The sequence below is a fragment of the Artibeus jamaicensis genome, unplaced genomic scaffold (assembly GCF_021234435.1).
Source record: "Artibeus jamaicensis isolate MK-2021 breed Jamaican fruit bat unplaced genomic scaffold, CSHL_Jam_final contig_465, whole genome shotgun sequence".
Taxonomy (NCBI): Eukaryota; Metazoa; Chordata; class Mammalia; order Chiroptera; family Phyllostomidae; genus Artibeus; species Artibeus jamaicensis.
The window spans coordinates 25,948,433-25,972,508 of NW_026521843.1; the positions used below are offsets into that span (position 1 = coordinate 25,948,433).

Genomic DNA, 24,076 nt, shown 5'->3' on the forward strand with positions numbered 1-24,076 from the left:
CTTTGTGTGCCTCTTACTCCTGGGGATTTTTTTTGAAGCATAATTCTTAGTCATCTTCACGCTTTGCCCAGGTAACCCCATCCCCTCCCATAAACTCAACTCCAGATTATCAATAGTAAGAGGAAGACTCCGAAATCGTACAGCGGCCTGGAGTGTGCTGCTGAGTAGGCTCACCCGGGGGCCTGCCGAGCCCCTCCAACGTGGCTTAACTCTTCATCCGCTCTGCCCGCCTGCTCTACTACCTGTATCCTGGATGTGTCCCCTCCACCCACCGCCCACGGTCACCTCTCTCCTTCACCTAGCCCGCGCTCTTTGTCAGCCCCTTCCCACTCTCCCCGCTGCCTTTATTCACGTCCTTGCTTGGAATGTAGATTGTTTCCTACTTAGGTCGACTCCCATACCCCCTCAAGGCAAAGCTGCTTATCTTTGACTTTTTAAAAAAATTTTAATTTTACTGATTTGAAAGGAAAACACATCGATTTGCTGCTCCAGCCATTCGTGCCTTCACTGGGTGATTCGTGTATGTGCCCTGCTGGGGATCAACCCTGCAACCTTGGCACATGGGGACAATGCTCCAGCCAGCTGGGCCGCCTGGCCAGGGCCATCTTTGACTTCTTAAAAACCTCACACATATTCTCTTTCCCGCCACACCGATTGTCTCTGGGACCCGCTCAGGCTCCTGAGTTGCAGGGCCCAACCTCCCCGTCCTGCCTGTCTCCTAACCCTGTGCCTAGGCCTGCGCCTCTCTTGCCCCAGTGATCTCTTCACCTCTCCCTGCACACTGAGTCTCTTCACAGCTCTGCACCCTTGTTCCTGCTCTAGCCCATGTCAGGGATGCCGTTTGCGCACCCTCCAGGGTTCAGCTCGCATACCTGACCTCGCTGACACCTGGGCAGAGGTAACTCTTTGGTCCTCTGTGCTCTCAGAGATGCGTTGCTACCTCAGAGACCCTGCATTTCCCTGGCTTGGGTCAAATTTGATCCATTTGCAGGTCTGTCTCTCCCATCTTGGCCTGGAGAGGCTCAATGTCAAAGTCGTATCATCTGCCTTTGTAGCTTAGTGTCTGGCCACTGGTGGGTACCCAGTAAATGCTGGGTGATTAGTGGCTACAGGCCCATCAGCCCAGCCCTGCCCTCTGTCTCCCTGCCCAGGAGTCCCTGGAGTAGAGTTGTGGATGCCAGTTGCTGTCCCTTAGGTTGACAGCAGGTTACATTAAGAGAAAGAGAAGACAGAAGGCACTGCTCAGTAGTCACAATGAATAAATGGACCTTTCAGGTCCATTTGACCCACCTGAAAGGTCAAAATGCTACTCGGAACCCAAATACAGGAAATGGGCCTTTACTCAGCCTGCCTTTGCCTCACCTTACACTGCCATGGACATTGCCCTCCGATTTGCAGAAAATCCTGCACTTCGGCACAGATTGCTTTGTTCTCGCCCTCCTCTTCTGCCTCCTCCTCCCCCTCGTCCCCTGTCCCTTCTCACTCCCCCTCCCCAATTACTGTCTTCCTCACTCAGTGTTCTGGCAACGGGCCTGGGGGTGGGGGCTCCTTGAGAAAGTGCTCAGTCCCTAGCCTCCAGGAGTGCTTGGGCCTCTCAAAAGTGTCTGACTCAGAAATGACAAATCTCGGCCTGAAGTTGGGCTGGTCCAGGTTTGGCCCACTTCTCCCCATGGTGGTAGAGGGTGGAGCGGTGGGGAGTCCCTGGGAGTGGCTGTACCAGGGTGAAAAGTCAGCCACAAGAGGAATGGAATGGGGAGCCCTGGGGACAGAGAGACATGAGGAGCCATCCTGGAGCAGCGCAGGCGGCATACCTCTTTCTGTCACTTGGTTTGGGTTCTTACATCCATGGGTTTCTAAGAGCACTTGGTGAGTTTTCAGAAAAGGGAAGAGTAGTAGAGATATTCCGAGGAAATGGGTTCCAATGTCCGTCCAGCCCATTGTCTCCCAGGCCGCCTCCCTCCTTCTGGCATGTTCTCCCCATCTCCCACCCCAACATCCACACTCTTCCTGGATGTCTCCCTCCTGGGGCAGGGGGGCTCTCTGGTACTTTGGGCTCTATTCCTGAGACAGGCGAAAGCATCCCAGTCCACAGTATGACAGGGTTGGACTTAGTGGAGGGAACTGGGGAGAGAGCATTTGGTCCCCGTCATCACAGCCTGTAGCTGAGGCCTAGATGCCTGTGGCCAGGGTGAGTGGACAACCAGCTGAGCCTCTTCTGTCTCCTCAGCAGGGAGACGCACGTCTGATGTGGGGGAATGTTCATTCCCCTGCAGTGGCCAGGGCTGGGGACACACAGGGTTCAGGAGGTACATGTTTGGGGCTTTAGTGACCTCTAAGTAGTCCTTTGGGGGCCTTGAAGGCTATGCCCCTGCCCTGTGACTTCCCTTGTGGACAGTAGAGACAAACACTACCCCCTAACCCCCACCCCCGCAAAAAAACAAACCAAACCAAAACAAAACCCTGATTCATGCCAGGTACACATCTGTGCCCGGGAGACCCAGGCCAACAGATGAGTTAGCCCAAATGGTCTCGGATTCTAACCACAGGCATATTGAACAGAACAGAAAGGGGTAGAGGTGGGCAAGATGGCCTTGGAGGAGAGCTGTGAGCCAGCTCTGGTGACCTTGAGGCCCTGGCTCTCAACACCAGTCAGGTCCTGGTGGCGTAGCTGCCACCACAGGTTCTAGGGCCAGGGTAGTGCACTTGGGGCTGAGGAAAGCCTTGCAGGGGAGGGATGGGAGCTGGAGCTGAGCCAAGAGCCTGGACTGGCTGGAGGTGGTGAAGGTGGTGACCTCCACATTGTCTTAGGTGAGAGCAGAGTAGGGCCCAGTCCTTGGTGCTTTGGGAAGGACCTTGGGGGTTGCAGAAGAGAAGCTGAAGGCCAGAGAGGATCATAGAACTCCCAGGGATCCCGTAGGGCTGCACCTCGCATGAGCCGTAGGACACGCCAGGGCTCCAGTAGTGTGGAAGGACGGTGCCCCGGAGAGCTTCCCCACTCCATCTGCAGAGTCTCCCTTCATCTTAGGACACACACTTTGAACCCTGCTGTTGTCAGAACTGAATGAACCAAAAAATGTATTTATTCATATTTGTTTAGAACAGCCAGGACAGACGGACTTCTGGTCAAGATGGCGGCATAGGTCAACACAGCTCACCTCCTCACACAACCACATCAAAATTACAACTAAACTATATCACAACCATCACTCAGAACTGTCAGAAATCAAGTTGAATGGGAGTCTAACAATTACAGAGTTAAACCACATCATTTAGACTGGTAGGGGTGACAGAGACATCAGATGGGCTGGTCTCACATCCATGTATGGTAGACAAAAATTTGGGAGGGATATCTCAGAAGCGATGAGTCCCAGCCCCACACCACATCCCCCAGCCCAGGGTTCCCGTTCCAGGAAGGTAAGTCCCCGTAACTTCTGGGCGACAACTCCAGGGCGGATTGAGTCAGTGGAAGAAACTTCGGGAGTTCCAAGCAGTCCTTCTTAAAGAATCTACACACGGACTCACTCAGACTCACTCCCTCTGAACTCCAGCACCAGGGTCACAGCTTGAAAGGCACCAGAAGCATACAGGGAAGAACTGAAGTGTCTGGCATCAAGGCGGGAGCTGGAGGACAATTTCTCCCAGAGAGAAAGGTGTGCGCAGGCCATTGTCCTTTTTCTGAACCCTCTCCAGGCAGAGCCAAAGAGCCAGCAGGCTGGTGCCATGTCTGAGACTCCGTCTTCCTGGCTAACACTATTTGCCCCTCCCTAGAGATACCCTGAGATTCTATCCCAACCAATTTATAGGCCCACCCAAACTGTTAACTGACTTTTCCATATGAATGGCTGGTCTTGGCTCACGCTTCACAACTTCTTATATCCTATTAGCTCCAGGACCTCTTGCTAACTGGCCCCAGGCCCAGCACTAGGAGCAGCCAATCTAGATTCACAGCTTAGCTTCACCTGGGAATCTCCAAGCCCAGCACAAGTGGCAGCCATCTCAGACTGCTTTATAGCTCATACAGGGGGCCGCAGGCAGAACACAGATGGGGGCTGACCTTGGCCTGCACTATCCAGGAAACCCCAGGGCCTGCGCACACAGTGCACACCTACAGACCATGTCAGAGCACCTCTATCCTAACCCTGCACAGCTGGTCCTCCATGAGGGGCAGAAGGTGGTGGTCAGTGGTCACAGCCGGTCCTTGCAGCTGACTGGCCTGGGTGAACCCCTCCCATTGACCTGTCAACAACAATCATGGCTCAACGACAAGAGGAGGGTATATTCAGCCCACATGAAGGGCACACCTCGAGTACCCAGCTTGGGTGATAGAGGAGGCTATACACTGGACCCTACAGGACATCAATTACATTAGGCCACACTATCAAGAAATGGAGTCAAAGCAGCTCTACCTAATACATAGGAACAAACACAGGGAGGCTGCCAAAATGAGGAAACAAAGAAACATGGCCCAAATGAAAGAACAAATCAAAACACCAGGAAAAGAACGAAAGAAAATGGAGATAAGCAATCTATCGGATGCAGAGCTCAAAACACCGGTTATAAGGATGCTCGAGGAACCTAGTGAGGACCTCAACAGCCTAGAAAAGATACCGTCAGAAATGAAGGATACACTAATTGAAATAAAGAACAATTACAGGGAAACAACAGGAGAGTAGATGAAGCTGAGAATCAAATCAATGATTTGAAACATAAGGAAGCAAAAAACAACCAATGAGCACAATAAAAAATAAAGAAGTAATTAAGAAAATGTCCCTAATTTGGTGAAGGCAATAGACACACAAGTCCAGGAAGCACAGAGAACCCCAAACAAGACAGATGTAAAGAGGACCACAGCAAGGTACATCATAATTAAAATGCCAAAGGATAAAGATAAAGAAAGAACCTTAAAAACAGCAAGAGAAAAGCGGTTACCTACAGGGGAGTTCCCATAAGGCTGTCAGCTGCTTTCTCAAAAGAAACTTTGCAGGCTAGAGGGGACTGGCAAGAAATAGTCAAAGTCTTGAAAAGCAGGGCCCTACAACCAAGATTGCTCTACCCAGCAAGGTTATCATTTAGAATTGAATGGCAGATAAAGAGCATCCCAGACAAGAAAAAGCTAAAGTAGTTCATCATCACCAAGCCATTATTATATGAAATGTTAAGGGGATTTTTTAAAGAAAAAGATCAAAACTATGAAAAATAAAATGGCAATAAATGTGTATCTATCAACAATTGAATCTAAAAAACAAACTAAGAAGAACAGAATCATGGATACAGAGAATGTTTTTATGGTTGCCAGATGGGAGGGGGCTCTGGGGGAATGGGTGAAGAGGTGAGGGGACCAAGAAGTACAAACAGGTGGTCACAGAATGGCCATGGGATGTGAAATGGAGTAGCCACAGAATTTATGCACATGACGCATGGACATGAACAATGGTGTGGGGATGGCCTGAGGGAGTGGGGGGTGCTGGGTGGAGGGAGGCAAAGGGGGGGAAATTGGGACAACTGTCGTAGCATAATCAATAAAATACAATTTAAAGAGAAGGGACAGCCAAGATAGGCTTGCATTTTCAAAGGAAGTTTACTAGTATTGAAAGGACGAGCTGGGGATCCCCGAACATGCAGCTGTCCAATTTCTGAAGCAAGACTCCTGCTCTCACAGTAATGAGCTCACCAGGCAGGAACAGGCAGCTGTGGAGCCCCCTGTCTGAGCTGCAGCCCCTACACCCCTGCCTATCTCCATCAGACTCTCCTGCACTCTGGGGGTGACACCAGGGGACACACTTCCATGAGGCCAACACTCTGTCCCTCCCTGCCACCCACCTGGCTCCTGTGCAGTTGGCTGAGGCCCCTGTGCCGACAACAGTCCAGGAGTGACCCTTCCCTGCATGCCGGAGTGCCCTGCAGACCCCAGGCCCAGGAGGAGACTCCCTTACTCCAGCAAAGCCTACAGTGAGCCCTCCACCTGTAGCGTCCCTACAGTCTCTGCCTTCCCAGAGGCCTCCTGGAGGCGGCCAGGGGGCTGGCAGGAGTTCTCATCGCTGTCTGGGCTCTGCGAGCCCTGGCTGAGGCCCAGCAGGGTCCGGCAGTGGCGGAGGAAGTGGGGGCTGGAGAAGCAGTAGAGTACGGGGTCCAGGACACTGTTGAGGTAGGTGAAGGCCAGGGAGCTGTGGAAGAGCTGAGAGCAGATGTCCAGGGTGGGGCAGGCATGCAGGCGGAAGGCCACGATGGATGCCACGCCAAAGACGATGCTGGGCAAGAAGCAGATTGTGTAGACGGCCACCACAGCCGTCAGCACGCACCTGGCCCTCCGGAGGCCCGCCTGCCCGCCCAGGCCACGGCGCTGGATGGTCTGCCTGATGCTCACAACGGCGAAGAGGATGAGCGCCAGCGGCAGGAAGAACTCTAGAAAGTACAGCGCATGGTGCCAGTGGAGGGTCATCGCACTCCTCGAGGCCGAGGGGTGCATGCCCAGCTGGTAACTGATGCAGGTCTGGCTGGGAAAGGTGATCAGGAACACGTGCCCATTGAGGAGCAGGATGCACCCCCAGAGACCCCCGGCCACCCAGGCGGCTGCCCTCACCGAGGCCCGGCTCAGCGCGTGGTGGGGCCACACCACCTTCAGGTAGCGGTTGAGCGCGATGGCCGTGAGGAAGACCACGCTGGCCGTGCGGTTGGTGGACAGCATGAAGAGGCTGGCCCGGCAGGTGGCGTCCCCTAAGGGCCAGGTCTCGCGGCGTAGGTAGTAGTCCACGCGGAGGGGCAGGTTGGCGATCAGGAGAAAGTCAGCGAAGACCAGGCTGACCAGGAACACCACGTTGGACGACCAGGGCCGCGTGCGGATGCAGAAGATGAAGAAGGCCAAGCTGTTCCCCACCAGGCCCAGGATACACTCCACAGCCAGGACTGGCGCCAGGAATGCAGACACCCTGGGGGAAGAGGCTGGGAGGCAGGGGGCCGGAGACCTCAGTGCAGTGCTGAGGGCCAGAGGAGAGGAGAAGGGGGAGGGAGGGAGGGAGGAAGGGAGAGCGGAGGGAGAGAGAGAAGGAAGGGCAGGAAGGGCAGAGGGAGTGCTCTGGTTATGAAATTCCATGTGCGGCATGGGCTGTGGACCCAGAGAAGTTTGCAGTCTTTCTCCTGCTGTGTGAGTGCTGAGGGGCGAGTGCTGTCTGTCTGCTGGCTACCGCAGTGACTCAGCGTCCTGGAAGCCACTGAGAAACAGCCAGTGTTCCTGTTTGCTAGCAGAAGGGAACCTTGCAGCCTGCCCTCCCTCCCTCCCCTACCCACGCTGGGCAATGACTCGGCCTCCAGGTCTCTGATCCCACACTGGAGGGAGGCATCTGTTCCCCCTCCCTCCCCCTGGGAAAGAGGAGGAAGCAGAGCTCAGCAGGGATGAGGTGGAGGCCCAGAGAGAGCCTGAGGCAGGAGGCGGGCCCTCCTGGGGTGAGCTGGGGGAGAGTGTACACAGCTCCGAGGGGTCGGACATCTTGCTGAAGAAGGAACCCCGGCCAACCCCGGCCCTCGATCATATGTGCAGGCTGGGCGGCCGCCACCCTGCCCTGCCCTGCTGTGGCAGCAGGGACTGGGGTTCAGCAGGACTGTGTTCTGGGAGAAGGGAGTGGGCAGTACAGTCTATGCCCAACCGTGTGCATGGCCTGTGGGGTCAGCCAGTTTGTGTTCTGCCAGCTGCTGTTGTTAGGCCCAGACTCCTGATGGTTCCAAAGTCTGTGATGGTCTCAAGTCCATGTACACGATGAAACACATCCCACAGAGAGAGGGCTCCCTTGCCGATTTCTACTGCCATGATCTGGGGACTTGGGGGCTTCTCCCCAGAATGGAACAATGCTGAGAATCCTGTAGTTTCCGTGTCCACTGTCTACTGCCCTCCACCTCCACCCAGCATTCACTGAAGAGAGGGGAGTGGGAGGCCGGGGCTAGCTTCGGACCGGGACAAGTCCTGCTCTCCTGCTGCGTGGTGTTCTCCTGCGGCCTTGTGGCCCAGCCTGAGGGCAGAGACGAGGGCCTGCGGCTCCCGATGACCTGGGACAGCACCAAGGAAGGCCGTGGTTCCGGGACCCGACACCCACCTTTGCAACTACCTGTGGGCAGTGGTGTGCCATGTGCTGCCCGCTCTGCCTGGGCCTCTGGGTTTCAGGCACAGTGGCCACTGACTCCTCTCCCTCAGATGCCCCTGCCCTGGGTCCCTGTCTGGCCAAGGCTGAGGGCAAACAGGCTGCAACTACAGGCTGCAGGGTGGTGAGACCCCTAGCCTGAGCTTTGAATGCAGACAGGCCTTGGTTGGACAGAGAGCTGCCTGTGTCCAAGAGAGCTGCCTGCTTTCTTTAAAGTGGGGTGCCACCCATTTGCTGGAGAGTTGTGAGGATTAAGTAAGATAATGTATGTAAAAACTTCTGGGGAATTCTCTGGCACAGAACTGGTGTTTCAGGGAAACAGAAGGTCTCATTTTTATTATTTTCTGTCTTGGGTTAGGCACTAGGGACAAACTCCTTCTTCCTGTGGCCACCTGAACCCTGCCGGGGCCCCCTCCGGGGCACTGCCGTGTCATCTCAGCTTCCGCATGGGCCCGCACGTGGCTGCAGCCCCAGCGCACACCAGGCCTCTGCCCTCACTGCCCTGGACTGTTTGCAAGTTTGGGGGAGGCTGGCGGTGTTTTTTCTTTGCATTCAGGAGAGGAAAGCCCTTAGGAGGAGAGAGGTGCGTGAAGTAGACATCCCTCAGGGCCAGAAGCCTCTTCTGCAAAGCCAGGCTCCGCTCTGCTCTTCAGTGGAGCGTATCAAGGCAGTGAGCCGCTGGGCCACGGTGGAGGCAGGGTTCAGGACCCAAGTTTTTCAGAGGAAATGTTGACTTGCCTGTAGGTGTAACCAGAAACCTGTTCTGTCTACATTCAGCTTCAGCCACCCCCGCTGGCCCCTCATCATCTGCTCATTAAAGTCCCAGAATCCCACGACAGGTTTCGTGTCTCATGTCCATCCACTGCTGCTTCTGGGGCTTCTGGCACTCGGGGCCCAGACCTTGCCCAGGAGCCCTCTGAGCGTGAGGATGGGGTGCATCACGCCGCAGCGCGAACTTGGGGGGGGCGGCCAGACACCCCTCCCACGGCCAGCCTCCTCACACAGTTTGAATCCTCTCAGGGCCCCTCATGACCTTGGTGTGTTAACACTGCTTAACTCTGGCCAGAGGCTTTGGGGTTTTTATGTATTTCTGTGTTTTCTACTGATTTAATTAGTGGAAATCACCCCTGCTGTTGGGGGGAAAAACCTAACAGATGCTATTTTTAAAAATTCTGCAAAAAGAATACATGGGAAAGAGGCAGAGACCACGTCAGCCGCGCCCCCAGGACGTCCATGTGGTGTGGGTCGGGCCACATGCCCAGTGACGACAGCCCCTCAGCAAGCAGGGACACCACCAATAGACCCTCCCAGCCCAGGTAACAGGGTCAGCTGTTGACCACAGCCTGTGTCCTCACAGAACCACGGTGCCCATCCACCAGGAAGCCTTTATTGAGGGCCTTCTTGGTGGCAGACAAGTGCTGGACTGAGCCTGTGGGGACAGTGGGATGAACAGGCAGCCCCGCCTCAGGGACAGACCACCTGGTGGAACCATTCAGGGCAGAGGGCTGAGAGTTGTTAGAGGAGAAGGGGAGCAACTGGCCCCGCTGGAGCCTGGCGACAGGGGACGGGGGACGGAGGAGAGTAGATGACAATGACATCCAGAGCTCCGCAGGGGCGCTCAGTCACTCAGCAGCAGTACACGGAGGAGCATGGGGGGCTGGGAAAGCAGTCGTTCGGCAGGGGTGGCGCTGTGGCTGCTTTGAGACAGTCACCCCAGGGGCTTCTTGCGGGCGGGGTCCTGGGTCACAGCCAGGGCCACGGAGCCTTGCCCTCGCTCCCAGGCACACCTGTGGAGACACGGGTGGGCAGCGGTCAGGCAAGGCCGGACCCTAAGGGTCCCAGGGAGAGGAGAGCAGTCCCACAGCTGAGGACAAGTCCTCCTCGTGGACTCACTCAGTCCCGGCGGGCACCAGGAGGCTTGCATCAGGGGCGAGGCTCAGGCGCTGTCCCCCCACGGTCACTGTGGAGGAGCCCTCCTGGAGGAGAAGGGCCGGAGAATTGAAGGGGGGCTATCAGGCCTCAGTGCCAGTCCGGGAGTCCTGAGTCAGCCTTGGCAGGAGGCCCCGGGAGCTGGTCTGGAGTAGGGAGCACCAGGCCCAGGAGCAGCCTGGTCCCCAAGGGCAGGAGCCTGTGCCACCCTCTCCTGCGGACCCCACTTGCCAGCTGCCACAGCCACATGTCCACATCCTGTCTAGGGCCTTTGCTGCTGCCTTGTCCATAGATGATCACCTGAGAGGAAGTGACACAGATCTTTTTGGTGCTTCCTGCCCCCAAAGGAGATGGCCTTAAACCTGGCCCCCAGACACAGACCAGTGTGGGGCAGGGGCGGGGCCTGCAATACAGCCGTGTCTCTCGGTGTGACGCAAAGGCTGCCCAGGCTGCAGGCCTCCCTGCTGCCTCCATCACGATGGGTGCTGCCCACCGGCCATTCGGGATCACACACGCCAGCCCTCCACACACACGCACACACACGCCTGGTCCCTCTGTGGCATGCCATAACTGTCACTGACCCACAGGAAGGCACACCTGCCAGGGACACCCTCGGGGCACTCAGTGGGTATTTGTTGGCATAAGCTGAAGCAGGTAGGAGTAGGGGTGAGAACGAGGTGGAAGGCAAGGCCCTGAGGCCAGCGTGGCGCTGAATGACATTGCCGTGACAGGCTTTGCGGTGTGCGCCTGCTTTCAGAGCCATGCTAAGCTCAGGCCTCCAGGGAAAGTCTGTACCCAGTGAGCGACCCTCACGGGGCTGTCTGATTCACACAGCGAGGACGTGTTGTTTGCACGCTGTAAAGCACAGGCGAGCATGAGCCTTCCAGCAGGTCTTCCTGCCCCCACACTTGCCCTCCCATCCGGCTTCATCCTCCCCCTGCTTCAATGCTTGGGTGAAGCTCTGGTGTCTCCAGGACAAGTCCTTGGACCTTGTCTGCCTCAGGAGACCCACCAGGACTGGGCACTGCCTGCTGCTCAGGCTGCTCCCACTCCCCCGCCGTGGCTTTTGCCTACCTTAGCTACTTTGCAGGGCCAGCCTGATCCAAGCTTTCAGGACTTTGCTCACTGCTTCTCCCTTCCCCAGAATGCTTTTGCTACCTCCCTTTCTTTTGCAAACGCCTACATTCACTTTAAAATGTACCTTACACATCACAGCCTCCAGGAAGCCTTTCCTAACCTCTCTCCCAGTGTGGGTTCCTCCTTTATCTTCCTGTGGCTTCTTCCTAAAGCTCCTCTACCAAATATATTGTATCACGATTGTGGCGATTGTTGATTAACTTGTCCATTTACCAGACCATACACTCTCTGCTGCAGTGATTCTATCTCACTTTCCCGGAAATATAGTAGACACTTAGTAAGTGTTGAATAAAAGGAGGCCAGCTCCGTTTGAGTATCTGTACCTTTCCACCCAACCCTCACCAGCAAACACCTCTCTCCCTTCCAGCTCCCAAGGCTGTGCTGGGCAAAGGCTCAGGAATCCCTAGCAGGGGAAGACCCCAGGCCCCAGAAACCTATCAGAGTAGGTTTCCTGGGTGGGATGGCCCCCTACTCTGAAGGCAAGGGAAGACTGCTCAGGACCACCCACGTAAAGCCTGTTTTGAGTCAGGGAAAAACCAGGAAGGCCTATGCCTATGTCTACAACTTCTTAAGTGTATGTGTAGTTCCCATTTCCCTGGGCTGCTGGGTGGACGTCCAGGGCTGCATTACCTGAGTCTCATAGGTGTCCCCAAAGAGACTGAGGGGTGTGCTCCCCTGTAGCTCCCTGCGGTGGGTATCCAACCAGGCCTCCAGGGACGTGGGCTCCATGACGGATCGTGTGCTCAGCAGAAACGGCGTTTCCTTGAGCAGCTGGTCTGCACTCATGGTCCAGCTGTGGTCAGTGTCCTCTGGTCCAGCCCTCCCAGTCCCAGCAGACCCAGTTCCCAGGGGACCCAGCTCTCAGTTGCAGGAATGGGCTCTAGACCAAAGTCAAGGACCCAGCAGCCATATGGGGGTACTATTAGGTGCCATCTTCCCATACCTTGAGTACTGGGCAGAGTACTCAAAAAGGGACTCCCTAGTACCCTAGGCCAAGACCCATTCTACCCTGGGAAAGGAGGGAGGGAGGGAGGGAGGGAGGGAGGCGGTTGCGGTGGCCTCACCAGGGTTGGGCTTTCCTGTTCTGTGCTGCTCAGAGCTGAAGAACCTGCAGGGACATGGGGGGAAGGGGAGGAGGGGCCAGCGTTCCCCACTGAGAGGTCGGTGAGGCAGACACAGGCATGCTCTGAGGTGCTGGAGCCCAAACATACTCGTGGGGCCCTCATATGACTCATATCTGCCATCTGCCCACTCCCAGACCCATGGAGTAGCCTCCTTCGCTCTCCAGGGGGTTTTCCAGCTTGGCCTTCCCACCCTGGGAGAGGTAATCTTTCTCCCTAAATCCCAGGTACAATGACTCCGGGCTGGCACAGGCTGCGGGAACCCTTCCCAGGTGTATCTGTCTGCTGTCCAGCCAGAGCTGGGGCCTCAGGAGAATGAGGGGCAGGCTGGGATGGGCCTCACTCCTGGATGATGGGGGCCAGCTGGGTGCCGAGGTCCCTGCAGTAGAACCACTTCTCAAACAGGACATCCGTGGTGTCTCCTATGTAGTACCTGCCGAAGTAAAGGATGGGTAACCAGCGTCCCATCTGGCCAGCCTCAGGGAAGCCTCCCTCCCGCCCAGCTCTGCCTGTTGATCTCTGGGTTGCAGGCCCAGCAGAGCCGGTTGCCCACTTCACCCTGTTAGCGCAACCTAGTGGCCACGCCTGGCTCTACCAGAAGCAGTGTGCACCCTCAAAGTGAGAAGGCAATTAACCACCCCATTTGCAAGCTTTTCCTGGTTCCTAAAGGTTGATAATTTTCAAAGTGGATAGGGCTCTGAGGCTCAGAGAAGCTGGGGCAGTTTGACAGGGATTTACAGCCTGTAAGAGGCAAAAGCAGGATAGACTAGAGACCATCTTAGAGCCATAGAGAGCATCATGAGAAGTATCTTGACTTGTCTGAAACAGAAGTTGGGGCTGACCCTGAATGCAGGGCCTGTGACTGGATGCTCCATCTGCCTGCTGGCGCTCAAGGTCAGAGTGCATGGAACTCTCAGGGACCAACAGGTGGAAGATGCCCCCACAATGAGAGAGCCTTCCCCTTTCAGGGTCATGGATGCTTTCAACGACTGAAGCAAAGCGCTAGGCTTCTTCTCAGGAGGAAGGTCAGTATGCACGTACACGTGGCCTCCAGTGCACTCCCCGAGGCCCACCCAAGCCCCCAGCCTGGCTTGGGGAGTGGGGTGGACGGAGCAATCAGCAGACCAGGGCTGTCCCTTGGTCCTGTGTGTGCAGCACGTCTATCACTGAATGCCGAGTCCCCAGGCTCAGCCCCCAGGACCTGGCCAGCTCTGCATGCCCTTCAGCTGCTCTCCAAAAAGAGAAGTGGTCCTGCTCATGGACACAATGCCTCACCCCACCCAGCACCCTTTGTTTTACTCTAGGAGCTGGCCGCCACAGAGTCTCCTAACTGGGCCGTGATGTCCTCCAGAAATTGTCTTCAGAGTGGAATTTTAATGTTGAGTCCCTGGCTTTTATTAAAGGTCAGAGCAGCCAGATGAAATCTGTTATTGCATTTGCTATAAAAATGTTATTGAGGAAACCGTCCTCTCCATCACTAAAGACTCCCCAAATAAAGCCCCATGGGAAAGTTTTCTCTTAGAGTTTAAGGCCAGGCATCTGCTTTTACAACAGACTATTACGCAGCAGATTAGCAGGCAGTCATTAACATGGTGATTTTAAAAAGGAATTTAATATTATAAGAAATACGCATGACTTTTTTTTAATGTAAAAAAAGGCGAAACTCAAACCCATGCTTGAATTAAGACTGTAATGGGGGAAGGTGCAGATACTCATAGGGAAAGGGAACAGGGAAGTTGAAGCGCTTTGGTAGATTTAATTGGAGGGATGGCAATAGTTTTTCTTTTCTCTTTATTATTGTTTGTGGGCGGGGAGTTGGTTGGTTGGTTTTGGGGGTTTTTTGTGTGTTGAGTTTTGAATTTTCTTTTTGAAATAACATTCACATAACCTAACATTCACCCTTCTCCTGACAGGTAATTTTAATTTTGTTCATGCTTTCTCATACTTTTCCAGATTTCAAGAATGAATGTGTATGACTTTGATAACTAGAAAAAAGGAAAGCATTAAAAAATGTTTGTTATAACAGCTGTCAGTAACTTGGGAATTTTTTATTTTCTTAGCAAAACATACAAAAAGTAGTTCAGCTTTTGTAAAAACCTGTGTCCCCCTGAGCCACAGGCGGCCCCCCACCCTGTCGGACCATAGTAACTGGGTGACTGATGGGAACCAAACCGGAAGTCAGGTCTGGAAACAGCCCCCAGCGAGGGGTGCTGGGCCCCTCTCTGGGGGTGACTCCCGCTCCCATCCCGCCTGTCCTGGCCCTTCCTTTGTATGTGTCATGCCGGCTCAGCCATTTTCTGGCAAATCCGACTTCCCCGTGCCCAGTCTCTTCACCTGTAAAGTACAGATGACAACGGTACCTGTCCTATAGGATCACTGTGAGGATTAACTGCATAAAAGTGCACGTAAAGAGCTTGGGCTGGTGCCGGGCCAGAGCAAGTGCGATTCAATGCCAGCGCTGGCTATGGAATGAGTCAGGCAGGGAAGCCAGTGGGGAGCACCCTGGAGGAGACCAAATAAACGGGCGGGGGGGGGGGCGGTCGGAGGCTGGAGGAGCAGCAGTGTTCCGGCTGCCCTGGGCCACCTGGGTCGGCCTTTGGCGTCCGCACCCCTCCCAACCCCCGAGCAGACCTCAGTGCAAAAAGCACAGGCTCTGGTCCCAGCTAGCGGTCTGCAGGCTGAATGGGCAACCAGAGGGTCACCGAGAACATCCTACTTCCTCCACCATCAAACCCACCCCACCACCCACCCTAACCTCTCCCCATCAACTGGCAAATACGGGATCCCCGCTGCCTCCCCATTCTTGCTCAATGGCTAGGAAGTGCTTTTTTGGATCTGTCTCAGATCACTTCCTTGGCTACTTGCCTATACCTCCCACCCCATCCCCCACCGGTCTCTGCCCCACCGTCCCACTTACCGGAGCCCATCTAGCTCGGTTTTCAGCCGCCTCCGCTCAATCACCAGCCCCACAGTGTTGGCAAACCTCTGCGGAGAGTGGGGGATCCCAGCGGGCAGGAGGAATATCTGCAGTGGTGGGGACAAGGTGTCGGCAAGACTGCGATCTCGCACGGAGACCTCAGGCCTATAGTGTCCTGGCCTCCCAGCCGACCCGCAGGATCCAGCCCAGCCCAGCTCTACCAGAGAGCCGAGAAAATGTCAGTGGTGCTGAGGATGGGGCAGGGGCAGGTGGGCAGGTGGGCAGCAGGGCAGAAGAAGGGGGGAGAACAAGATCCTGACCTAAGCCAGGATGAGTGGTCTCGGTCAGTTCGGTTCTGGTGGCCCTTCACCTCCCGTCCCCCGGGCCCGCCTCACCTCTCCCTGCCGAATGACCACATCCCGGTGTTTCCCTCGCTCCACGACCCGGAGAACCATGTCGCCCTCCAGCTGGTAAAACACCTGTAGGACCGGGCAGCAGACAGGCGTTCAGACCCTCCTCACTCCTTCTAGGTCCTCAGCCTGGTTTCCAATGAGGAAACCCAAGGAAGTTCTTGAAGCCCTCGGAGTTTATGAGCAGCTCTGTCATTGCTGCCCTGAGGCCCCAGGCTCCCCGTGACGTGTGCCACAGACAGAAGTGCCAGTGACACACAAGGATCACATCTTGACGTGCAAGTGATGACCGAAGTACCCAGGACACAACAGTCGGTGTGTGGCTTGGGGGCAGGCGGCCGTGCCCGTCCAGATCTTTCAGGAGGCTGCCGTGTAAAGGGTGGGCTCCCTGCTGGAAGCTGGGTTGGGTCGGGGTTGTGGGGGACGGCAGGTCTCGCCCCCTGCTAGCTCCCCCGGGTGGGGCTCCAGCATTTTTCCCTATTCCATCCTAAGTACACAATAAATGTGTTGGCTGAGATCACCCCTTGGAGCTGAGAGCGGGAGGCAGACACATTTTTCTCCCCACCAGTCATACATTGCACGGGTGTCAAATGCCCCAGCCACATAGTTGAAGGGGTGTTATTAATAATAATTACTATGATCATGTAAGGGGTTAGAAGTGATAGAGGTCCTTGTCCCAGCATCTACTAAGAGAAATCAAGCTGAGCTCGGGGAAACCAGAGGAATGTGGCCAGTCTGCCGTGAGGGACACACCAACACAACCCTCTGGGGGACACTGGGCAACGGGCAGCAAGAGCCTCCACAGCCCACGCCGCCCAGGGTGGCCAGAGGGGTGTCTGTGGATGTAGGGCCTTCAGTGCTGACACCAACAAAGTCCAGGACAGACCAGGACAGTGGCCGCCTCATGCTGGTGAGCCAGTGAGGCCCTCTCCAGGCAGGTGCTGTAGTGAGTCAGGAATGCACCCGGCACACGTCATACATGTAAAGCTGTGTCATCGCCGCACATGTGGTTAAAAGCACAGACGCCAGCCTCGCCTGGCTCTCGGCTCAGCCAGGTCACTGTCTGCCCGGGGTCAGTTCTGTCAGCCTTTCTGTGCCTCTGTTTCCTCATCCATAAAATGACAGCGTCCACTCAGAAAGTTGCTGTGCAGTGTGCCTGGGGTGCTGCTCACAATGTATCAGTGATGGCGGGAGTAAGAAAATAGTGCTGATAGTAATAATAGGGGAAATGTCACTATTCTAGGATAGAGTCAAAACATGGCACGCCATTAAAAACTACTTTTGAATAACCGTTAATAAGGCGGCAAAGTAGAAAACGCTGAAGTTATCACTATCATGTTAAAATAAGATCCAAAATCGCACCCAGCAGGATTCCAATTACGTAACCAAGCACGTGTAAACGCAAGCGGTGTCCATGGTGGTCTGATTCCCTGAGTGGTAGGATTATGAATAAGGTATACATTTGTTTTTCTATATTTCACATGTTTTTTTACAATAAACAATATTTACTTTTATTATTAAAAATAACCCATGTAAGTTATTTAAAACAATTTTAAAAAACAACCAAACCTCCCAGGCCCTAATTCTGCAGCCCCACCCCATCACGGGCCAGCTCAGGGGAAGCGCCTGTGGGGGTGGGGCTGGGGTTCTTTCACAGGAGGGGGAGGGGAAGGAAGAGCCCAGAGAGCCTAGGGAGGGGCCAGAGCCCTCAGGCCCTGCAAATATCGGGAAACCTGGGGTGGGGGTAGGGGCTGGAGTGGTGTCTGGGTCAGATTCCAACCCTGTGCAGGCAGGTAAAAGGTTGTTAGTAGCCATCGAACAAGACCATAGCAAAGGGGTGGGATTCTTCTCAGTCTGTCTCTGCCCAGAAGCCTTCCTCGTGATGAGGGACATGCCTGGCCGGGAGCAGAGGTGCAGATCCAGAACAGAAGATCCCGAACAGCCTTGGGCAATCCAAAAGGAATTATGCTCACAGTTTGGAAGTAAATAATGTTGGGGGCCTGGTGCTGGCTAGAAGATTAACTGTCCCTGTGGGCAGATATTAAATTGAATCCAAGCTCTGGTGCCTGGAAAGGCCTTCCAGGCAGAACAGGCAGGAGAGGGGCTGGGGGTGCAGAGAACCAATACATATTAAGTACTTTCTGTACCCCGGGCTCTGTGCCTGCACTCTGAGTACATTGAACCTCTCCACCAGGCAGGGGCAGTGTCCCCATGTGCCGTAAGGAAACAGAGAGGCGACTCAATATGACCTGTCCAAGATCACGTGGTTAGGGGGAGTCAGACTCCCACCCTGGTTGGCACCTGCACCTCGAAGGGAAGGACCAGGGTAAGTGGATCGTGCCTGGTGGGTGAGCTGCAGCACCGGAAGGGCTGTGGCTGAGGCCTGAGCACCGCGAGGAGGCGAGTTTGGCTCAGTGACCCCCTTCTCTCACCGAGGGGTGGAGTCTGGGCCCTGGGGTTGGTGGCTCCTGCGGCGCAGCCTGCAGTCCCCACAGACTCCCCCAGGTGAGGACAGGCAGGAACACGGAGGGTGCTGACCCTCCCAGGGCCTTTGCCTGGAACTCTCCTCCACCTCAGGCTGGGACCAAGCCCTCGCAAACCCACCTCTAGCCAAATTCTCCCAGGCCACCTGCATGGGGACAGCTGCTCAGGCCAGTCCTCCTTATCTGTCAGCCACCCAGCTAAGTCAGGGCTTGGCCCGGGTCCCTAAGTAGATACCCATCCAACAGAGGGGCTTGGGGAGACGCCGAGGTGGGGGGGTGGTAAAGAGGTAGTAGGGGGCAAAAAGGGAAGGAGACGGAGAGGTGGGCACTGAGCCCAGGGCTGACTGAGTGGAAGCCTCTGGAAGACAAGATGTGGGGGTCAGAGTCCAACCGAGGTGGGCAGGGGAGACCCAGCAACTGGCCTCTTCCCCCCATCGTGGTAGCTCCCAACCCAATCCTGCCTTTTCTCCGCAGTTTTGGATTTCTCTGCTGGTTTTTTCTTCAAAGGAAAGTGGTCTCCAGGGGGTGTGGTATAAGAGGGGTTGGCCAGGGAGGTGTGGGCCCAGGAAATGTGAGAGGTGAGGGGTCGGCCAGCTCCGCTCTGCCCCGTGGAGGCTGCTGCTGCCTGCGGCCCCGGACCCTCGGCCCCACTGCCCCCCACATAGCAGGAGCTCAGTGAATATTTGTGAAGTGAGTGATTCTCCGGTGTGCCCAGGCCCCGGCTGTGGCTGAGTTGCCAGCTGTGGGGGTAAAGGCTGGTGACTAAGCTGGACTCTGGACCTCGAACCCCAGGGCCAGGCCCCCGGGACGAGAGGCAGGGGGACCATACTGATCCTTTGCCACCAGATTCTGATAGCTGGGAACCCATCTGTGCCCCTTCTTAAGACAGCCCATCTTTTCCTCTATTTCACTCTTGGTTATTTACTTTGGTGAGGGTAGCACAGAAACACAGACCAACACAGACCCTTTCAAAGTTCAAAAGGGTGTTCAGTGCAAATTACAAATATTCTCTCCCAACTGGCTCACCCCCGATGCCCAGGAGCTACTAGTGGCTAATGTGTCTTGTGCCCTCTAGATAAGGAGCGGCCTCCCAGCCCCAGCCCTTCCTGGACAACTTGGTTCCTGGGACCAGAATGGAGCACCCAGGTCCCTCTCAGTGTCTGGTTTTCCTTGGATGCCAATCTTGCATGTTTGGGTTTGGAGGGAGGGGGCCAGGGCCTCCCACCTGGAGTAGGGACAGCACCTATGTCCAGGGGTGATGCCAACAGCCAGAGCCTCTCCTGCTCGCAGAGGCGGGCTCTTTGAGGATGGAGCTGTCAGAGGTGCCACTGGGCGTCCACCCCACGCAGGCAACGCTACTGCCTGTGACCTTGGTGGAGTGCCCTTCACTCATCAGCCATGTCTCCTGTCCACAGGCCCTCCTGGTCCTGGCCGGGGAGTGTCCCCCTGCCCCAGGGCTGCATCAGGGGAGGGGCAGTCCGCATGCCTACCTCCTCGCCCTCCTCGATGTGGTAGTCCTTCCTGTTGTTGGGGCCCCCAATGAACATGACTTTGAGCTGCTCCTGATGCCTGCAATGGAGGAAAGGGGAGAGGCGCTGAACCAGCTCATGGGAGAAAACAGCAGCAGCCTGTGGGGGGGCCTGGAGGGAGCCTGGGCACACCTGGGAGAGGCAACGGGGCTGTTTCTGCAACCTGCCTGGTCAGTTTTTGAAGTCTGTCCCCTCCACTCTCATCCCAGGGTACCCGTGCATGTCCAAGAGTCTGTGCGTGTCTGAGACTGTATGCATGCCTGTGTCTCTCTGCATCTGTGTCTTGGTGGATGCATGTGAGTGTTTGTCTAGTTCCTCTGTGTGTGTGGCCCGCATGCTCTGACCCAGTGGTGGGTGAATGTCTCTCTTCATCAGTCAGATCCCTAGGCTGTACTCCAGATCTCCAAACACAGGAGAGCAGGCTGGCGGTTCCACTTCCTGTAGAGGTAGAACGGCCTTTGTCTACCTCCTGCCCCCACAGAGATGTCTGACTATGAGACTCTGTTCCCCCCAAACTGCTGGGCTACAGCTGGGAGGCGCCTGCTTTAAGAAGTGGAGAGACCAGTGCAGAGGTCCTGAGGCCAGAAGCACTGGGGGTCCTGGTGGTGTGGGAGTGGTCTTGGGGAGCGATGGAGAAAGGCTGGATCAGGATGGGGGACAAGTCACCCCGGCCCTCAACGGTTTGGCTGTGGACTTCGGTCTTGGCCTGTGGGGTGCCTGAGAGCCTAGGAAGGCGTTTTTCTCCTTTTAGTCATCTTTATGAGATCTAACCCTTTTCATCTCATGTGCATAAACTAATCACTACAATTCTGCAGCGCATGAAAAATACATTATATTTTTTGCTGATATAACAAATAATAGGTATAATTTTGATTCATTCACACAGGACGGCTATTGTTGTGTTGGTTGTCTTTTTTTTAAAATTTGACAATCTAAGGGAAAGAGGTCAGTGCCCCTGACTAAACAGCCAGGTGTTGCACGTTGTAAAAATTCTTGCGGCACAGCAGTTGAAAAATCACTGAACTAGCTACATATGGAAAGTTCTTGAATAAGCCCACTCAAGAACTATTTCAGCCCCTCCGTCAGAGTGCATGAGCCAGACCATGACCTTCCTCTGCTCAAAACCTTCCAGCAGCTTCATATGTGGGCTCCCCCATCCCTGCCACCACCCCAAATTCATAGGGATGAATTCAAACTCCCAAACCGGTGTTCTAACCCCCAGTACCTCAGAATGTGGCCTAATTTGGGTACAGGGTCATTGCTGATGTACTTAGTTAAGCTGCTGTGAGGTCTGACTGGAGTAGGGTGGACATCTAATCCAATATGACTGGAGTCCTCATAAAAAGGGAGCTCCTGCCCTGGCTGGTTTGGCTGAGTGGATTGCATGCCGGACTGTGAACGAAAGGGTCTCAGGTTCAACTCCCAGCCAGGGCACATGCCTGGGTTGTGGACCAGGTCCCACATAGGGGGCACTCATGAGGCAACCCCACACTGATGTTTCTCCCTCTCTCCCTCCCTTCCGCTCTAAAAATAAATAAAATCTTTTTTTTAAAGGGAGATTTAGACACAGACAAACAGGACAGCACCATGTGAAGTGAGACAGAGATGGCGGTGATGCAGCAGAAGATCGAGGGATGCAAAGATCACCACTAAAACCACCAGGAGCGGAAACGGGCCTGGAACGGGGCCTCCTCACGGCCCCGCCAACCCAGGGGCTGGCGCACGGCCCTCCCCGGCCCTGGGCCCCGCAGGGCTGCCTGGGCCTCCACCCCGTTCGTTTGTATTTATTGGCTGCCTCCTCCCACCGGAAAGTCAGTTCCCTGAGGAAGGGTTTCCTGCTAGATCGCTAGTGCCTGGAACAGTGCCTGGCAAGTAGCAGGTGCTCGGTGAACATCTGCTGAGTGACGGAAGGGAGGGCTGCATTTCGTGACTACTGATACTGGGGAAGCGCTGGAGGGCTGGGTGGCTAGGCCTGCAGGTGGGGCAGCTCCCACTGCTCAGGCCGGAGGTGGCAGGGGTGCAACCAGAGACTGGCCATGGGGCCGAAGAGGAGCAGGTGGGTATGAGACACCATCGGAGAAGAAACTAGAGGACTGGGAATGAGGCTGTGGACAGGGGCGAGGTGGGGAAAGAGGCGAGGACTTTGGGTAGATGCTGCCTGTTAGCCCCGGTGGTGGTGCACGGCGACTGGGGGTGCGGACTATGGAGTCAAACCCTTCCCTGGGCTTGAGTGAGGACCTCGTCCCACCCTAACCCCGTGCTACTGGGAAAGTTACTTATTAAAATCCCACCTCCTGGGGCTACTGTGAGAATTAAATGAGATGATGTAAGAGTGCTTGGCACAGTCCCCGGCTTGTCAAAGTATTAGGGACTGTAACTGTGTGCTTCGAGGTGCCACCTTGTTAGAGAGGCTCCGTGGACTAACGCGGGACTGTGAACCTGGAGGAAGGAGCCCAGGGGAGTGCAGGGAGTGACCGGAGGGCCTGAGAGGTCTGCTGGAAAAAGACTGGCTGGATCGGCCAGGTCCGCTGGGAGACAGAGAGACAGACAGACAGACAGAATAGGTGCATCCCTGAGCATGAGTGTGAGTGTGTATGTGCCTGCCAGGGAAGAGGAGAAGAGGAAAAGCAATAAATCACGATAAGCCTGTGGTGGCTTCTTGGACAGAGTCCGGTGCATGATTAGGTGATCCCCAGACTCGGGCTCTGCTGCGGTTCTGGGGCCAAACTTCTGAGAGTCCCTAGGGGTTGGAGAGCCGTTCTCTCAGCCTTGGGGTGGCGGGAAGGGCTGCCACCTGCCATCTGCATCTCTCCTAGCCTCAGTTCACCCAGCCGTCCTCAGAGGTCAAGGTCACAGCCTCCACACCAGAGTTGCCGGAAAGAGGAACAAAACAAGGGCGTTGGAACCCGGAACAGCCCTCTCTCCTCCCCTGAAGACGTCATGAGGATGGCAGCCCCCTGGCTTCTGGGTCAAGGAACTCGGAGCTGGAGGGTGAGGGTCGAGGGGTGCAGACAGAGAAGAGGAGGTGAGGATGGGGGCAGGAGGAGGGAGGCGTGCCTGGGACTCACAGGAGCTTGTTGCACACGGGGGGCAGGAAGGAGGCCCGGTTCTCCGCCACCCAAGTCCTCACTCTCACGGGACGCTGCATGGCCATCCGGCGAGCTGTGCTCCCAGCTGTGTTCTGGGGGCCTCCGGAGAGGCGCGGTTCCGCCTACTCACCTATTGGCTGCCTCGTTAATCAGCATCACGGGGGTCAAAGGGCGGGGCAACCCCCAGGACACCGTGGGGGCAGTGGCTGGGGACCCGCGCGGTTGCCCCTGTCAGCCTGCAATCAGAGAGCCCTGGTACTGCTGCCCCCGTGACCCCCATGCCCGGGTACCGGCTTGGCCCCACTGGACATCGTGGGGAGGTGCCCCTCACACCCGTGCAGGGGTTGGGAACCTGAGAGAGGCCTGGAACTCTGGATCGAGAACCTTCCTGGTCCTTTGTCGCCAGACTTTCCACCTGGGCCCCAGGAGGGCCCCAGAGAAATACTGTGGTGGGGGGCAGGCAGCTTGAACCCCTGAGCCTCTGCGTCCAAGAGTGCTGGCACTGGAGTAAAGCTTGTGTCCTCGTCCGAAAAATGGGAATGTCTCCGCAGCCACCCAGGGTTGTACAGCGGCCGCCACGGGCCCGATTCGTGTGGTCCGCTGTCTTGTTACAAGGACGGAGTCAGGCCAGAGTCCCCAGGTCCGGCAGGGGCGCCAGGAGCCGCAGTGGGCGCAGTGCTGCAGGGTCCCCGGCGCACGACAGCTACCCTCCGGGCTCGGCTGGAGCGCACGGTCCCCTCGCTTACATTCGCCAGAGGAGGCAGACACGGATAAGGTGCCTGGAGCTGTTCGGAACTCCTTCCGTGGCTTAAGGACAGAGGCCCACGACAATGCAGCGAGGAGCTTCGCAGATGAAGAACGGGCCCACGGGGTCCTTGCCGCAGGAACCCCGGGGCCAGGGGCTGGGGAGGGCGGACAAACCTGTGCTAAATGTGCAGCTCCTGTGAGGGCGCTAACTCTTTACCCTGGGGGCTCAGGAAGACGGGGCACCGGGTGTGTGGGTGTGAAGAAAAAGGGCTGGTTGGTGTGCGGGGGAGGGGGAAAGACAATCGACACCTGCTTGCTCCTCTTTCTTCTTAACTCCTAGCTTTGGGGAAAATTGCGTGCATGTGCTGGAGAAGGGTGGGGGGAGCTGGTAGGCGGGGGAGAAGGAAAAAACTCAGGCTCGGATACCGGAATCCAGATTATGGAGCTCAAGAAATTGGAAACTCCTCCAACTTCTGCCCCCACCCCCAGCCCATCTTGTCCCCTCCCTGCTGCGTGGGGTGGGTGGGCTGGTGTTCTCAGCGCCCGCAGACCCGGAACTCTCCCCCGCAAATCAAAACCCGGACA

The 24,076-nt window shown here is 55.9% G+C and overlaps 2 protein-coding genes across 2 annotated transcripts; both read right to left on the reverse strand.

Annotated features, from left to right (window-relative positions):
* Positions 1-4,182: 4,182 nt before the first annotated feature.
* OXER1 (oxoeicosanoid receptor 1) lies at positions 4,183-7,233 on the reverse strand. The gene has a single exon (XM_037162079.2). It carries the CDS (start codon positions 7,097-7,099, stop codon positions 5,945-5,947), a length of 1,155 nt encoding a protein of 384 aa, XP_037017974.2. The 5' UTR covers positions 7,100-7,233; the 3' UTR covers positions 4,183-5,944.
* A 2,263-nt stretch (positions 7,234-9,496) lies between these two features.
* Positions 9,497-23,681, reverse strand: HAAO (3-hydroxyanthranilate 3,4-dioxygenase). The gene is made up of 10 exons (XM_037162089.2): positions 22,724-23,681; positions 19,617-19,695; positions 15,629-15,712; positions 15,234-15,340; positions 12,660-12,749; positions 12,260-12,303; positions 11,826-11,971; positions 10,290-10,358; positions 10,023-10,105; positions 9,497-9,916 (listed from the first exon to the last, which is right to left on the reverse strand). Exons 1-10 carry the CDS (start codon positions 22,807-22,809, stop codon positions 9,838-9,840), a joined length of 867 nt encoding a protein of 288 aa, XP_037017984.2. The 5' UTR covers positions 22,810-23,681; the 3' UTR covers positions 9,497-9,837.
* Between the last annotated feature and the right edge of the window lie 395 nt (positions 23,682-24,076).

Bases quoted from the DNA above. Each gene is read 5' to 3' on its own strand.
- OXER1 (XM_037162079.2), bottom strand. From the start codon at position 7,099: ATGCCGCACATGGAATTTCATAACCAGAGCACTCCCTCTGCCCTTCCT.
- HAAO (XM_037162089.2), bottom strand. From the start codon at position 22,809: ATGGCCATGCAGCGTCCCGTGAGAGTGAGGACTTGGGTGGCGGAGAAC. The intron at 12,304-12,659 runs GTGAGGCCCATC...ATGTCCCTGCAG, and splicing joins CTGGCCCCCATCATCCAGGA to GTTCTTCAGCTCTGAGCAGC. The intron at 10,106-10,289 runs GCAAGTGGGGTC...CTTCTCCTCCAG, and splicing joins ACATGTGGCTGTGGCAGCTG to GAGGGCTCCTCCACAGTGAC.